This window comes from Typopeltis vanoorti, chromosome 2 (genome assembly GCF_054136105.1).
Source record: "Typopeltis vanoorti isolate ZY-2024b chromosome 2, IOZ_Tvanoo_1.0, whole genome shotgun sequence".
Classification (NCBI taxonomy): Eukaryota; Metazoa; Arthropoda; class Arachnida; order Uropygi; family Thelyphonidae; genus Typopeltis; species Typopeltis vanoorti.
Window position 1 is genome coordinate 46723552 of NC_143550.1, and position 16126 is coordinate 46739677.

Sequence of the window (16126 nt, forward strand, 5' to 3'; positions counted from 1 at the left end):
TCAATAGCTGGAAGTATCAAAAGAAAACGGGTGTTGCCATGTTGAAGAACCTTTTTTATACTCTAAATCTACAAATTCACAGAACGCTTTTAGTTGAGTGACTCGAATCGTATAAATGTGGAAATATTTATAAATATTGACTACTAAAGCTTGTATTTCAATAAGTAGAACGTCAACTGCAGTTTGAAGACAGTTGTGAATGATGTGAGCACCGCAACCAATGCCCACAATATTTCTTCCTAGTTCCTTCTTCAATCGACTGTAAATATTGTTTTCTCCTCTCCGTTTTACACCCCCAAAATTGGTATTGCAATTATCTCCACAAAATCCAATAATTTTTTTTATTATATCATGAGTTTTCATAAGTGACATTAAATGGTTCGTCAGTATTTCTGCAGTTTCGCTGGGAACTGATTGAAAGTCTAAAAGTTAAACTTTTACTCCACAATCTGGTGCAAAATACCACACAACACACGGCACAGTTTTAATTTCTTTTCTGTTGGAAGAATCAATTGATATCATCACAAAATTTGTTTTGTTTAAATCTTCACAAAGTTGCTAAAACAACAGTGGCTCAATCATATTAACAATGACAGCTTCACATTTTGTTCTACCCAGTCTAAACTTTATTTCAAAAAGCTTTGATATCAATTTAGATGAACAATCAGCAGACTTAAAGCTGAGATTGTGAATAGCAACATGCAATGCAAAAGTTCTTTAGCAGCTATTAAAAATTCTTTGTCACTTGGATCGGCACCTTTAAAATATGACAATATCTTTGAGGAAGTTCCTGCAGCTGCTAGACTAGCCCTATGTTTCACACATGTCAAGTGATTTTTTATGTCCGAATGCCCACCATGAGCCACAGAAAATTCTGAAGAGCACTGTTCACATTTCACTTTGTCAATATGACCACAACCTTTTTTCAAAAATGGATAATCCTTTTTTAATTCATCCGTAAACACACAGTTTCTTTTTGGCATTTTGGGGTTAAATTGATTTAATGAAGTAAAAAAAAATCACAAACAACACATGCCAAAAAGAAATCTAAACTCAACTAAGATTGCGCATGCTCAACAATGACTTGCGACGCAGCGTACAGGCCAGAGTCAAAGTGGGGTATTCGTGTTGCCTAATTGCCATTTTCCGAGGCTGCACATTTTGTACTGCATGTATATTCTGCACTTTTAAATTTTTGCCAAATAACCAGGACAAAATGACAAATTGCCCGGGACGCCGGGCAATTTGTCCTTCAAACCGGGACGTATCGTAAGCCTGACTTTAAGTGCTCATTAAAACAGCCCTTAGCATTATGGCAGGAGCACGTAAAAAACATAAAGATTTATCTTTTCAATAAAAGCAAAGAATTTTAGAGTGCAATGATAAGTTGCCCAAAATGAGTCAGCGTAGTGCGGCTGTACATTTAAAAATTTCACAACTACTCTTGTGTAAGATCTTAAAAAACAGATCAAACAATGAAACTTAAGCTCTTACTTCTGTTCTCTATCTCTTCCGATCCAGGAGAATATGGATCGGAAGAGAGCTCGATCTGGTAAGGATACTCAACTTTAATTAGCATTAAAAATTTAGTGTACTAAAGTTCGTGAAAAGAATGCTTCGATTAATGGGTCTTTGATGCGTCAAAAAGCAGAACTTCAAAAAACAATGGGCCAAAAAAATTTCACTGCAACTGATGGATGGTTTAACAGGTGGAAAAAAGGTGAGAATATTGTGTACAGATATTCATGGTGAAGAAAAAAGTGCTGATTTTTTATTAGCTGATGCGTGAATTAAGACCGAGTGACCAAAAATTATTGCTGAATGTTCTCCTGAAGATATTTGTAATGCAGACGAAACAAGACTCTATTTTCATGCAATGCCTGAGTATACTTATTTGTTTAAAAATGAAAGCACTAAAGGATTTAAACGTTCAAAAGAGCGAGTGACAGTTCTTTGTTGTCCTAATATGAAAGGTGAGAAACGAGAACTCCTAGTGATTGGAAAAAGTAAAAATCCTCGGTGTTTTAAAGGTGTCAGACGTTTGCCTGTTGACTACTGTTCTAGTGCAAATGCTTGGATGACTAATGACATTTTCAACAATTAGTTAGTTAAATGGGATCTTAAAATGAAAAATTGTCTTGTTAGTGGACAACTGCACTGCACACAAAATTTATCATTAAAGAACATCAAAGTAATTTTCTTGCCTTCGAACACTACATCGTTAATTCAACCATGTGGCCAAGGCATCATGCCAGCTTTTAAATCTTATTATCGCAGGGAAGGATTATATAAAAGACCAATCTGATGCAAGTGCAATTGCAAAAAAGAATTCCCTTCTTGATGCATTGCATTGGGTAGCAATGTCATGGAAGCAAGTCTCAGAGAAGACTATTGAAAACTGCTTCCAAAAAGGTGGATTTTGTTAAGACAAACTCTGAAACTCCTGCTTCCGAAGAATTTGAATATCGTACAAATGAAGTTTTATGATAAAACCCCAGATGGTATGTCAAAAGAAGAATTTGAAAATTGGTTGGATATTGATAAAGTGGTGGCTACAATGAGTGTCAGAAATATGTCAAGCTGCTTCCAATGAGAACTTTAAATTAATAGAAGTGAACCTAATACGAGTATAGAAAATAAATTTTAGAAGCTCCTCCAACCAATGCCCAGATGCAAGAAGCTCTATGAATACTTCGTTGCAGTGTGCAACATACAGCAACAAACTTCGAAAGGCATTATGAGTATGAGCAATTTATTCATTAACTACTACTGTATATTCAAAGACATGACAGACACCATTAGGTAAGTTTTTAAAAAAAATTTTATGTTGTTGCTTATTAAAAAGTTGTTTATAACAATAAATTAAATTAAATAATGTTTATAACAATAAATCGAAATAAATGATGCAATTTTTTATATCCTTTGCTTAATGTTATCAGCTGATTATTAAGCGGCGTCTACTGTATAACGATTGCAAAGCCTGCACTCATTGTGCCAATCTGCTGATGCAATTTTGTATATCCTTTGCTTAATGTTATCAGCCAGTTATTGTTATTGAAAAGCAACTGTCCCAAAGTGATCACAATAAGCGGCATCTACTGTATAACGATTGCAAAGCCTACACTCATTGTGCTAATCTGCTGATGCATCACACCCACATCTTTCTGTGACCCCCCCTCCAGTCTAGAGCAGCAACCCACTATTAGTTTTTTCTTATTAGCCACTATCTCACCAGAAAGCCTCAAATGAACCATCTACCTCAAATTTAAAATCCTCCTTAACTTCTATTTTTGTTGGTTGAAGTTCTTTTGTAATCATCAGCAATATGTATCTTCCCATCTTATTCCCTTTATCCTCACTGAAAATACAATACCTTTTACATTATGAACTTAGCAGAGACCTACTGTTAGATCAGACTAAAAAGCTTTTCTTTACAATCAACACTGAAATCTGCAAGATTGAAAACCTTTCAAAGAATAATCTCAGTCCTGAACATTTCATCTTCATTTGTAGAATTTCTTGTTCCTCAGCAAGATGTGCTCACTTAAATTAAACTTCTGTTCATTTCATACTTATGAACAGAAGTTTATTCATAAGTATGAAATGTTGGAACAAAGAAGCTGTCAGTTCATTCAACTGCCACCTACCTCATACATGAAATTGGTTTTAAATATAAATAACTGACTTTTCATCAATGATGAATTAAGCATACTATCTACCATAATGATCTAACCACAATCCTTATGCACAGATGAAGCTAACTAACTACAATTTGAGATTGAACAGATATTGTATAAAGATAAACCTCTACCTGCTGGATATAATACCAGCAAAATATTAGCTTTTAAGTTAATAAATAGTTATTTTCTTAACCATCTGTGTTCTTATTATACCGTGAAACCTATTACAACAAACATCTACCTTTGAATATTTCATTATCGGAACTGCAAGCTCTGTTCCCAATGCCGAAACACAAACACTGTTATAACAAAATCTGACAAAGAAAATGCAACTGCTTTGATGGATGCCATGAACTACAATTGCAAACTTACTGTTTTATTACAAGATCTACTTATAGTGTAATCAGCAGAGATCCTATGCAAAGCCAATTAAACAAATTAAATAAATTATCAGATCAAATGTACTCCTCAGATGCTAATACTATTGAAAAGTTGTGAATTCATCACACTCATCCCCCACATATACACTATCTACAAATAATTGTCCGAACATCTCTGTAATTTGAATTTATGGAACATTCCAGGTTTGTTAATAATATAAAAAAACAGTGTATAGATAGTAGGAAGCAGTATTTCATCATAGCAGTTGAACACAGGTGGTATGGCAACACAACATGAACTCAGTGACTTCAAGAGTGGTGTCACTGTGGGCTATCAGATTGCTGCTCAACTGGAGTATCCAAAATCAACAGTTGGTGATGTGATCAACAAATGGAGACGTTCGGGGATCACTAATGCAGGAAAACACCCAGGCAGCCACCGAAAATGATTGACAAGGACAGTAAGGTGTTAAAATGGGTGGCACTCAAAAACTGGCTATAACTGGCACAGACTATCTGTGATGAGTTCCAGAGCACCAGTAATACCATGGATGAGCTAATACTGTACAAAAAGAACTCCATTTACTGGGTTTCCATGGAAGAGCAGCAGCGCAGAGGTCGAACATCATAACAATGAACAAGGTGGTTTGTCTGGCCATGTGCAAAGAGCATGTGAATTGGACAATTGGCCAATACAAAATGGTACTCTGGAGCAATGAATCAAGGTTCGCCTGTTTCCATTCTTGATGGCAGGGTGTAGGTGTGGTGTGTAGGTCTGGTGAATGCTTGTTACCACAGCATGTTGTACCCACAGTAAAGTTTGATAGTGGAGGAGTAATGGTGTGGGGTGCATTCAGCTGGTTAGGAGTGGGACCACTGGTTGTCGTCCACAGTTCCATGAAGGCAGCTCAGTACCTTGATACTCTGGATAATGAGGTGCTGCCTACACTGTGGAGTTTTCATGAAATGGACCCGTGTTACTATCAAGATGACAATGCTCCATGCCACAAAGCTGCAGCTGTTATAGAATGGTATGAAGAAAGTGTGAAATGACTGCCTGGACAGTCATTTACACCCATTCACCCCACCAAAACACCTGTGGGGTGAATTGGTGTGGCAATTGAGATCCAGAGCAGCACGTCCTCGATCTGTCACTAAACTCAGTGTTACTTTGATGGAGGAATGGAAACAACTTCCACATGATATCTGCGACACATTGGTGGAAAGCCTTCCTCAAAGGGTGCAGGAGGTGATCAAAACCAAATAGACATACCCAATATTAGGGTTAGCGTGCTGGTATCATTTATAAATTGCTAAAGTGTCTAGACGATTATTGGTAGATAATATATATGGCACTCCTAAAGGTGCACAAATCTGGTTATCCATTACATCCAATAGTTGACTTCGTAGAATCTCCTAGTAACTATTTGACAAAATATCGCTTGAGTCTTTGGAAAACTACCTCTTATATCAAAAATAGTTGACTTCAAAGAAAAAAATTAAAGATCCTTTCTTTCTGTAATGTAAAAAATTAAAGATCTTCATCTTCAAGAGTCTGAAATTATGGTTTCTTTTGACATGGTTTCTCTGTTACAAACATACTATTCCAAGAAATTTTACTTTTACAAGATTTTCTAAATGACATTGTTAAATTATTTAAGTTTAATATCAATGTTGGTTACTCTTTTCTTGGCAAAATAAACTGTTTAAATAAATCAAAGGTGCTGTTATGGATAGTCCTATATCACATGTTTAGCTGATTACTTTATAAAGCACACATCAAACACACAAAATTTTTATCATCATTTCTCCTTGACCTCATATTTGGCTATGTATTGTTGACGATGTCTTTGCAATGTGGTCACACTGTGATGCAGAACTACTTCAGTTTTTGGACAAAATTAAATCATTAGACACTTGTATTAAGTTCACTAATGAGCATGAATCTAACAAGTCTTCCCTTCATGGATACCTTAATACTTCTTAATTCTACTGATTATACAAAATTTTCCATTTACAAGAAGCGATTCATTACCAGCAGGTATATCTATGCAGCTTCAGAATTGTTCTGGCTCTATTAGAAGAATTAAATAAAATAATATAAAACTCATTCTATCACTTAATGAATATAGCAAAACCATGATACAGAAAATAACGGATAATCATCCTTCTACCAGACTGCAATCTGATGTTAAAAGAATCTGAATACCCTACCCTTTAAAAGACTTCTGAACAAATAGCAAGGATTCTCTGCAAATATAATCTGCACACCATTCTCAAAACCAGCCCAGAAATTATCTTCTTTACTACTATCACCACCTCTGTTCATGCCTGGTATTTATCAAATACCCTGTTCCTGTCAACTTACTACTTTGGACAGAATGGCCATTCTGCTGAGATCAGAATCCAAGAACATCAAGACTATATAAGATTTCTGGAATCAGAAGATTCTGACCTTGCTTCTCATGCTTTTAACACTAGCCAGAGTTCAAAAATTTAGAATCAAAAATTTAAAAAAATGTTGCACTGCAGTAGGTTTAAATTTGAATTGTCTATAACCAAATTAATTCAGTTTCCAAACTAATTCGGATAATCATTTCATTCTCCACCTGCAATGCACTGAAATGCATCTATGCTATAAAATTCCATTATCAAATTGTATATTTTTAATCATCAATTTATTCACATAATCAACACTGCACAGACTCATTATCAATTTGGTCACCATTCTCTAAACCTTCTTCATATCACCTTCTCCAGGGCTGTCCAGGCTTTGGAAAGAGGCAAAACCCTGAGGACATATGAAAACAGTGATTGTAAAAAATGATGGAAATTAAGAGCAAATGATGAAAATTAAGTCTTAAAGACCAAATATGGAACTTTTCAAACCAGAAGTGGTTTGAAATATTTCATATTTAAGAGCAAACAGAAGAACGTTTCTGGATTAGTTAACAATTGCACATCCTAAGTAACAGATCTGCAACCTTTTGTGCGTAAGATTCAAAAAATGATGATTCAAAATCTTTTACTAGAAAGCTATTATTTTCTTGACAATTAATTACATACACAAACACAAAAGTTATGCAGAAACCAGAAACAAAGTTTCTGGTTCAATAATGCTAGACTGCCAGAAGGACTGTTGCAGGCTCAATTCTAATCCCCCATCTAGAAAAATATTTTCTAGATTGTTTTTAATCACCAGCTGGCTCTGAATTTAATCGATCTTTGATGAAAGCAAGTAAGTTCTCCCCCTTCTTGTGGAAACTTGGATCTTTAATCCTATAACTGAAAATAATTCATCACAGAACTCATTCTGCTTTGAACAATGCAGATGTTAGAATTCAAGACCATGAGATGGCAATAACTGTCTGCTGAACTTTCACTTAGATACTTTGAAAATGATCAATGGGCATGAGCTCAGCTATTGGTGAAAGGGTGGAGAGTGTCTGTTCATCAACTTCCAAAAGTAAAGTGAAGGAGTTCCAACTACTTCCCTAACAAAAAAACATTGGAGATTTATTATTATTTATAAACAATGGTGATATGGGATTATGCTTGGAGTAATTGATGAGGATAGAGATCTTGGAGTAATGGTTGATCAAAAGTTGAAGTTCAAAGGTCACAAATTTCAAATACGATTCAGAGGATAATGCAATGTTAAAACAAATCTTAACATGTAGAGATAAGGAAATCATTTTGCCTCTTTCCAAGGTCTGGACAAAATAGCACTGGACTACTGTTCACAGATTTGATCTCTTGGGTTCCAGGAGGATAAAGAAGCTGTGGAAAGAGTGCAAAGAGGAGTTACAAAGATTATATTGGGATTATGGAATTTACAGTAGATTATGAGGACAGACTGCAAGTATTTGGACTACTGACTCTGGTTAATAGGAGAAAGAGGGGATGATATGATAGAGGTATATAAACTTCTGAATGGGTATTATAGGATACTGTCTGATGAAATTTTCTATTATATAAAAGGGAGAGAGAGAGAACACAAGGCATCCATGGAAGTTAAACTTGTTCACAGTTAAAAAAAAAAAAAAAAAAAGGGTTAAGAGCTAGATTCTTCTCTCACAGAGCAGTGAATAAGGGGAATAGTTTACCTGTTAAAGTAGTGAGTACATCTATTGTCAATGAGTTTAAGGGAAGGTATGACAGCTGGTTAAGGTGATGTATAGCCTCTCTGGAGATCTCAAATAACAATAATAAACTGTTTTAAACTGTTGAAAGGTGGTTACAGGGTTCTCACTGGGGAGTTTTTTTTGCTTGGTTGAACAGCAGGAAGGAGTGATGACAAGAGGCCATCCCTGGAAGTTACAAAAGGAAACCGTGAGCAAGAGGGTGAGGAGTGGTTTCTTTGCATGGAGGGTGGTTGAACCATAGAATGCATTGCCTGATGGAGTGGTGAGAGCGAGAATGGTCAATGAGTTTAAGGAGTGATATGATAGATTTTGTGTTTCTTAGGAAGGACCTCCCACGACGAGTCTTTGACTCCATGGAGGCCTGGATAATAATAATAATAATAATAAAGATGCCTGTCTGTCTATCCATTGTACATAAGATACCTTTGGACCAACAACACCAAATTTTGTGCACATTATCTATTTGTTTATTGGAAGATTAAACAGTAAACGTATATGATGATAGCATGCTCTACAATAACTGAGATGTAATTACAAATGATATCACTTCTGGTGATTATAATGTACCACCCCTGGGAGGGGGGGGGGAATGATACATTATAATCATCAGAAGTGATATCGTTTGAATGATAGCTCATGCCGATATGTATGTATTACATATATATCGGCATGATTTCTAAGAGTGTACATATGTACATATATAATACATATGTACTATACGTATTACATATATGTACATATGTATGATATATATGTATTACATACATTTCTAAAAGTATATGTACCAGTTGATATTGGTATTGATAGAGGTATTGATACATAAAACTTATGTATCAATACCTCTGATGATATAAGTCATAAGACTTATGAAACATGTTGAGTTTTAACTGCTTATTGTTATTAATTTACATCATCTTTATTTACATCATAATGTGATCTCCATACCATAAACTTCCCACAGAACTGCTAAACCACAGAAACGTTTTGCAACAAATCAAGGATGTTTTGTGGAGGTGTGTATGACAGTGTGTATTTAGAGGTGGAGTTAGGTTGTTTTTTTTTTTTTTTTTAGGTGGAGGAAAGATGTGTACCTTTCAGCGAGTGGACAGGGTGTGGGAGTACTTTTTGAGATATTGGGAAAGAAGGGGTAGGTGTTTGAGATGGTGAGCAGATTGGTGGGTGTGCATTTCTTTACTTTCACCAATTATGCTTTTTTATGTTACTCTCACCAACAAAAGAATTTTCTGTAAACCTATAGTACATTAATACCCATTTCAATTTTCATTAATTATATGTATATTCTTGGAAATTTATTTTGCACTTGGCTAGACTATAATAAATTTAGTTTAATCCTTTATCCAAGTGCAAGCAAACAAAGTTTGCACCTGAAAATATCTTCAAGACTGAAGTAAGGTGGTAGTGAGACAAGAAGTGATGAGAGCTTGGTCCACCTTTGCTACGAGTTGCCAAGGAGTGTACCACCTTACCTCAATCCTGAAGATATTTTCAGGTGCAAACTTTGTTTGCTTACACTTGGATAAAGGATTAAACTAAATTTATTATATATATATATATTCTTCTTCTTTGAGTGCTATCTCCTATCGAAGGTTGGCGACCACCTTGGCAAATTTTGAGTGATCCTCAGCCCCTCTGAACAGTCCCTGAGTCAAAGCTCATGCCAGTCCACTGTCTGACGTCTGCCAGCCAAGATTTTCATCTTCCTTGTCCTCTTCTTCCATTTATCTTCCCTTTTATAATCAATTGAAGTATCTTATATTTTTCATTACAAAGTAGGTGACCAAGATATGCAGTTTTCCTTCTTTTTATGATATTTAAAAGTTCATGTGATTTCCCAATTTGTTCCAGTACTTCCTGATTGGACATTTTTGCTGTCCATGGGAATTTTAACATTCGTCTGTATAACTACATCGCAAAGGCTTCAAGTTTTTTTATTCATATTGTCTTCAAGGCCCAAGTTTCTGCACCGTACAGCAGTACAGACCATACATAGCATTTAACCGTGCATACTCTAAGCTCTAAATCAGTGGTTCACAACCTTTTTCCACTTGTGTACCAATTCTAAACCAATTTCTATAAATTGTACCCCTTGTTTTTAAAATAGTTGTTTTTAAATACTGACACTTTTGCTCAGTGCCTATCTTAATGTAAAATAGTGGAAATGAGGTTTTTTTTTCTGTTATTACTGATTCTTTTTCATGTACCCCTGAATGGTCAAGCACATGTAGCCCTGGGGGTGTGCATACCACCGGTTGGGAACCGATGCTCTAAATTTAAACTGCAGTTATACAGTGTTGATTTCATCAGGAGAAAATTTTTTCTTGCCATATCAATTCAAACTTTTATTTCCATTTCTGGATTCCATTCTTCATTTAACCAGCCTCAGAGATATTTAAACTTTATCACTCTATTTGTTTCCTTTAAAGAAAGTGCTCAATTAAGAATTGGTTTCTTGCTTATGAACATGAATTTAGTTTTGGTGATATTTATTTTTAAACCCATTTTTTCACTCTCTTCATTCACTAGTTCCAGAAGATTTTGAAGATCCTGAATATTGTCAGCCAGGAGAGCTGTGACATCGGCATATTGGATGTTACTGATGGTTTCAGGTTTCACCATTTACATTAATCCTTTCCTCTCTTCCTTTTAAGATTTTTTGAAATATGCCTTCTGAATATATGTTAAAAAGAAGAGGTGACAGCACATATCCTTGCCTTACTCTCTTTTTTTATTATTATTACATCACACCTCCAGGGAGTCCAAAGACTCATTGGGAGAGGGCATCTACTCTACTCACTACTCCACCAACCTTCTTCATCTACCACCACTAGTACTTTCACAGACAATCACAAACATCTATGCCCAAGGCAGGATTCGAACCTGCAGCCTTATGGCTGGAGAGCAGATACGCTAACAACTCAGCCAACCAGGCGGCCCTTTGTTTGACGTTAATGAAGTCTCTAATAATGTCATCAACTTGAAGATGTATTTTGGTTCCAATATAAGTTTTCAATGATCCTGATGTCTTTACCATCTAATCCGATTCTTTTCAATAATACAATCATTTTAGTATGTAGGACTTTGTCAAATGCTTTTTCGAAGTCGATGAAACAAATAAATACTTCCTTGTTTTGGTCACTACATTTTTGAAATAAGACTCTCGTCCCAAACCATATCTAAAGCTGAATTCGATATCACTGATGGTGTCTTCACATTTTCTGTATATTCATTTTTGAATAATTTTCAGAAACATTTTGAGAACATGACTCATTAGGCTGATCATTCTATAGCCATTACAAGTTTTCGCATTTGCTTATTTTAGGTAGCATGATGAAGGTCAACTTGTAACCAGTCTTGAAGGATTATGCCTGTATCGTAGATCTTATTAAATAGCTTGAGTAATATAGTAATGTTGTCACCTTCTAATAACTTTACTATTTCTGCTGGTATTCTATCAGGGACTACGGCTTTCCATTTTTAGCTGAGTTCAGCACACATTCTACCTCTGATCTTAGAATACATGGATCTTCCATCTGTTCATAAGTATTTTCTGGGTTCTGTCTGTTATCAATAAAGAGTTCTACATAGTCTTTTATTTTGTCAGCCTTTTCAGATATTAGGTCTCCCTTTTTGTTTCGAAGGATACATAGTTGTTTTTTCTTAAATATACCTGAGGTCTCTTTCAGCTTTTTGTGTAGATTAAAACTGTCATGCTTTTCCTTGGAATTTCTATTTCTTTACAGTTTTCATTCATCCTGATTTCTTTTGCTTTTTTGATCTTGCCTTTAATAATTTTCTGACCCTTTTTATAATTTGTTGGGCTATGATTTTTATATGATCTGCATTGATCCATGAGAGAAAGAATTTCGTTAGTTATCCAATTTTTCATTTTTACTGCTCTATCAGGACACAAGGTATTGGTACATTTCTCTATGAAGACAGATTTTAATTTGTCCCATGATTCATCAACCCTCATGACATTATCATTCTTGATAAGTACTATCTCTTGAATAAGATCACGACTCAATTTGTTTCTTATCTCTGGGTGTTTTTAACTTTCCCAGATCAAAACTTTTTTCGTTGATGTTTCTTAAGTACAGCTTTCAGTCTAAGTTTTAACGCTGTCACCAATAGATTACGATCAAAAGCAATATCTGCACTAGGATAGATTTTTGTACTCTTTATGGAACTTCAAAATCGCTGATCCTGAACTCCACTGTTAGCCAATCAGAGATTTTTAATTTTTAATCACATAATCCAAAAATCCTAGCCGGAGAGCATAGTTGCTCTCCAACTAGGATTTCTTTTGGAAATCTAATGAATAACAACTGGAAATTCTACCGGTGAGCATTCACAATCTGTTGCTAACATTTTTGAAGTATACAAAGGTTTCATAGTGATGAACAAATCAATATCGCACTTACCCCATTTCTGTTTAGCTTGTTTTTCCAAAACAGCGGCCATGCGCTTTAATCGGAAAGCATAGAAATGTGCATACTGACGTCCAAAACTTCGATCTTTAATCAAAAAACGTTCAGACTTGTTTTCATAAGTTACAACAGCACGTACAAAGGATGCAAGAGGCACATCTTCAATGTTATCTGGGCAAACTTTCATTAGTTTGCCAACCGAGTTTTCCCCGTGTAAAATCATTATTAGACCCGGAAATATTCACAACAAAAACAAACCAATGAACCTAAGCTAAATATATTATTATTGATATATATAACTTGAAGAAACGAGCACTGTTGTTTCATTTAATAATTAATGACATCCACAGTTAACACAGAAAATGCACAATCCATACATTTACAGCGAAAACATATGAGCAAACATCTGTTTTCAACTCCCGCCTAAGGTTCCAAATATCTTTGAAGTTTTTAAGAATTATTACTATTGGAATAAAAATAGCCCAAATCATGCCAAATATCCAGTCAAATTAAATTTTCTGAATCATCTGAATCATTGTATATTACAATATATTATTCTGGAAAGGTTCTTATTTTATTAGAAACTGTAGTACTAGTAATATCTATAACTTTTTTCTTTTTTTAAATTAAGGGGATATAAAATCCACATTGTTTCAAAACCGAATAAGAAACTCAAAGATTGGAATCAGAGAGTTTCATGCAGAATATAGTAAACTATAAATAAAGTATCGGCGAACACTAGCGTGAGCTAATGCAAGTGACCCTAGTACGTAGTACAATATCGGACAACTCGTTGCAAAGGTGGGGAAAGTTCAGATCGCTATTCTTAGGTATTTTCCATAATGTAAAAACACATTTCCTAGGAAATGTATGCTGTTATTATATTATGGAGGGAGGTCACTACCCAGACCGGTTTCAGCCTTTTTTGAGGCTTCATCAGTGAGTAGCTAGACCATAATACCAAAGTGTATAGCGAAAAGAACTTATATACTCTGCTATATTCGGCATGAAACTCTCTGATTCCAATCTTTGAGTTTCTTATTCGGTTTTGAAACAATGTGGATTTTATATCCCCTTAATTTAAAATATTGTTTATATCGCCGAAATGAAGCTTATTATCTCTTTATATTTAAGTAACTTTTTTCTTTTTTTACTAGATTTTACAATTTAAAACTGTACCGGGAGAGAATGTATGTAGGGATTCTCATTACTAGTTAACGTCCGTCATTTGACGATGAGTGATGTTGACTAAAAAAAATATAAATATTTTATTTTATTTTCCACGTGTTTTAACTTTTAAAGTCGTCATTTTTATTTTCAGTAGACAGCCAGACTATAACCATGGTACGTTATCTGTGATGGAGTTCATAGCCTCCTGGAGACCACTGAGTCCCCCCCCCCAAAAAAAAAATAGGCTAACGCCATTTTGTTCCCGCATTGTGAGTAGGAGAAACCGTTGTAGCCCTATCTAGCTTTTGGAGACTGAGTGGGTATTTCAACTGGCAGCCAATCAGAGAAGACGGCTAACAAGTACCGCCATCTCGTGGTTCATAACCCTAAGATAATATTTAACGTCTTAAAATAGTGTTGGTTCGACGGCCGATTTTTTCAGTTTACGAGACGAAACACCCGAGTATCTGGGAGAAAAACACCCGTTTGCCCGTGCCAGATATCGACTAACTCGAGAACCGGTCGAAAAAAAATGCTTAGAAAATGTTCCTCTAGTCGGTGACTAGATTCGAGCCCATGTCTTTCGTCGTGTGGTCAAGCGTTGTAGAGTGCAAACGCCACTTCTATGAGCTATACAAGCCGCCGACCGAAAAGTTTTGAATGACAAAGTCTGGTCAAGACCATTTACCATTTCTCCTGTACTTTAGTCTAACTGGTATAATAGAATGATATAGTGGAGTTCTTTCCTCAATATTTCTGAACTGAGAGAGAGACATCTACTAAAGATAAATTGCCTCCACTTTTTATTTTTTAGTTTGCTATTTTGAAGGGAGTGGCAGTTCTGCTAAGGCCGTGCTTTATTATCCTATCGACACTGAAATATCATTCACTGGAATCAGACAAAGATGTTATTTAAATTCGATCGTCTTTTCCTTGAAGTGTGCGAAGCACTACGTCATCCTAATAATAGTCAAATAGACTTCAGGCCTATCTCCAAGTTTTCGGAAGTAATAGCCATAAATTGCTCATAACTTTTATTATTTATGTTTATTATTAATGTCTTTTAATTACAAACTACCTGACCTGGTGACATGGAATACAAAGACCCATGACTTTGTATTGTTTCCCGCTGGCTTAGTTCCTGTTACGACACGTTGATGTATACTCGTGCTGTTTTGATTCGTTTTTGTGTTAATGTTTTGAATGCTATAACCAATTGTTTTGCTCTCTTTCTGAAGGATACTGATGTTAGAGTGAGCGAAAGATATATAGGAGTTGTAAATAAATTCTGATTTCCTTTAGATGTGTTCTTTTATAAACGTGCCGCCATTGCTGTACCAAAAACCAAAGTCATCCTGATAAAAACTATTTGCCTGAGTCAAAGACCAACGAAATTCGGAACCAACTTAAAAATAAATAAATAAAAATACCTCTAATCAGTGCTTAGAATAGAAGGTATACGGTTTTTTTTTTAATCTACACGGAAGTTTGCACGCAGCTACAGAACAACAGGATGCTGAATATGCTTCTCCAAATTGTGATGCATAAAAAATAACTAACTAAAAACTTACATCAAGTTTTTGCTTATTAGACGCATTTCTCTCTTTAAATTTGGCAATATTTCTTTCTTTAATAATATAATCCTACCATTTGAAAAGTTAAAGGAATAATGAACGTTCTTGCAATTCAAGGAATGCATTCCGGAAAACATCAAAGATACTACATATGAACGCTCTTTGACATATAACAAATAAAATGAATTTTCGTGCTCCCTTTAAGAGTCAGGCAACTGATGACCTTGCAGAATCAGTGGCGCAACCAGACGCGGCCCAATGGGCCCCGGCCCAACCCAAAAGAAAGAAAAAACACTAGAAAACGGTTATTACATACATTACATTCATTTGATTACATATGATACATTTGTTTATATGTGATACGTATATTACATACATTTGTTTACATATAATACATACATTAGATATATTGGTTTACATGTGATACGTACATTACATGTATTTGGTTACATATGATACATCTTGAATGAGAAGTAATTTCTCTGCTTTCATAATCGAAGCTTATATGTAAGCTTACCTGAGGATGACACCAGTTGGTTATAATTTATTGCTTTGTTTGCTGTGTTGGGAAGCTACGAAATCTGTGATTGAGAAATTCGCGCACACACGCACACCCACCCACCCACCCCCACACACACACAATAACTTGGAATGTACTAATGCGTCGATGAACTGGAAGACTGGACGAATATATTGTGTTTCATTAAATTTGTATGGTATTTTGGGTGC

At 35.3% G+C, this 16126-nt stretch overlaps 1 protein-coding gene across 2 annotated transcripts in view; it reads right to left on the reverse strand.

Annotated features, from left to right (window-relative positions):
* PolD2 (DNA polymerase delta subunit 2) overlaps positions 1–13056 on the reverse strand; it is a 186682-nt gene extending 173626 nt beyond the window's left edge. For both annotated transcript variants that reach the window (XM_090404738.1, XM_090404730.1), the window contains exon 1: positions 12648–13056. In XM_090404738.1, the coding sequence (XP_090260864.1) occupies positions 12648–12876 (229 nt within the window). In that variant the 5' untranslated portion in view covers positions 12877–13056. The remainder of the gene's footprint in view (positions 1–12647) is intronic.
* Positions 13057–16126: the final 3070 nt, after the last annotated feature.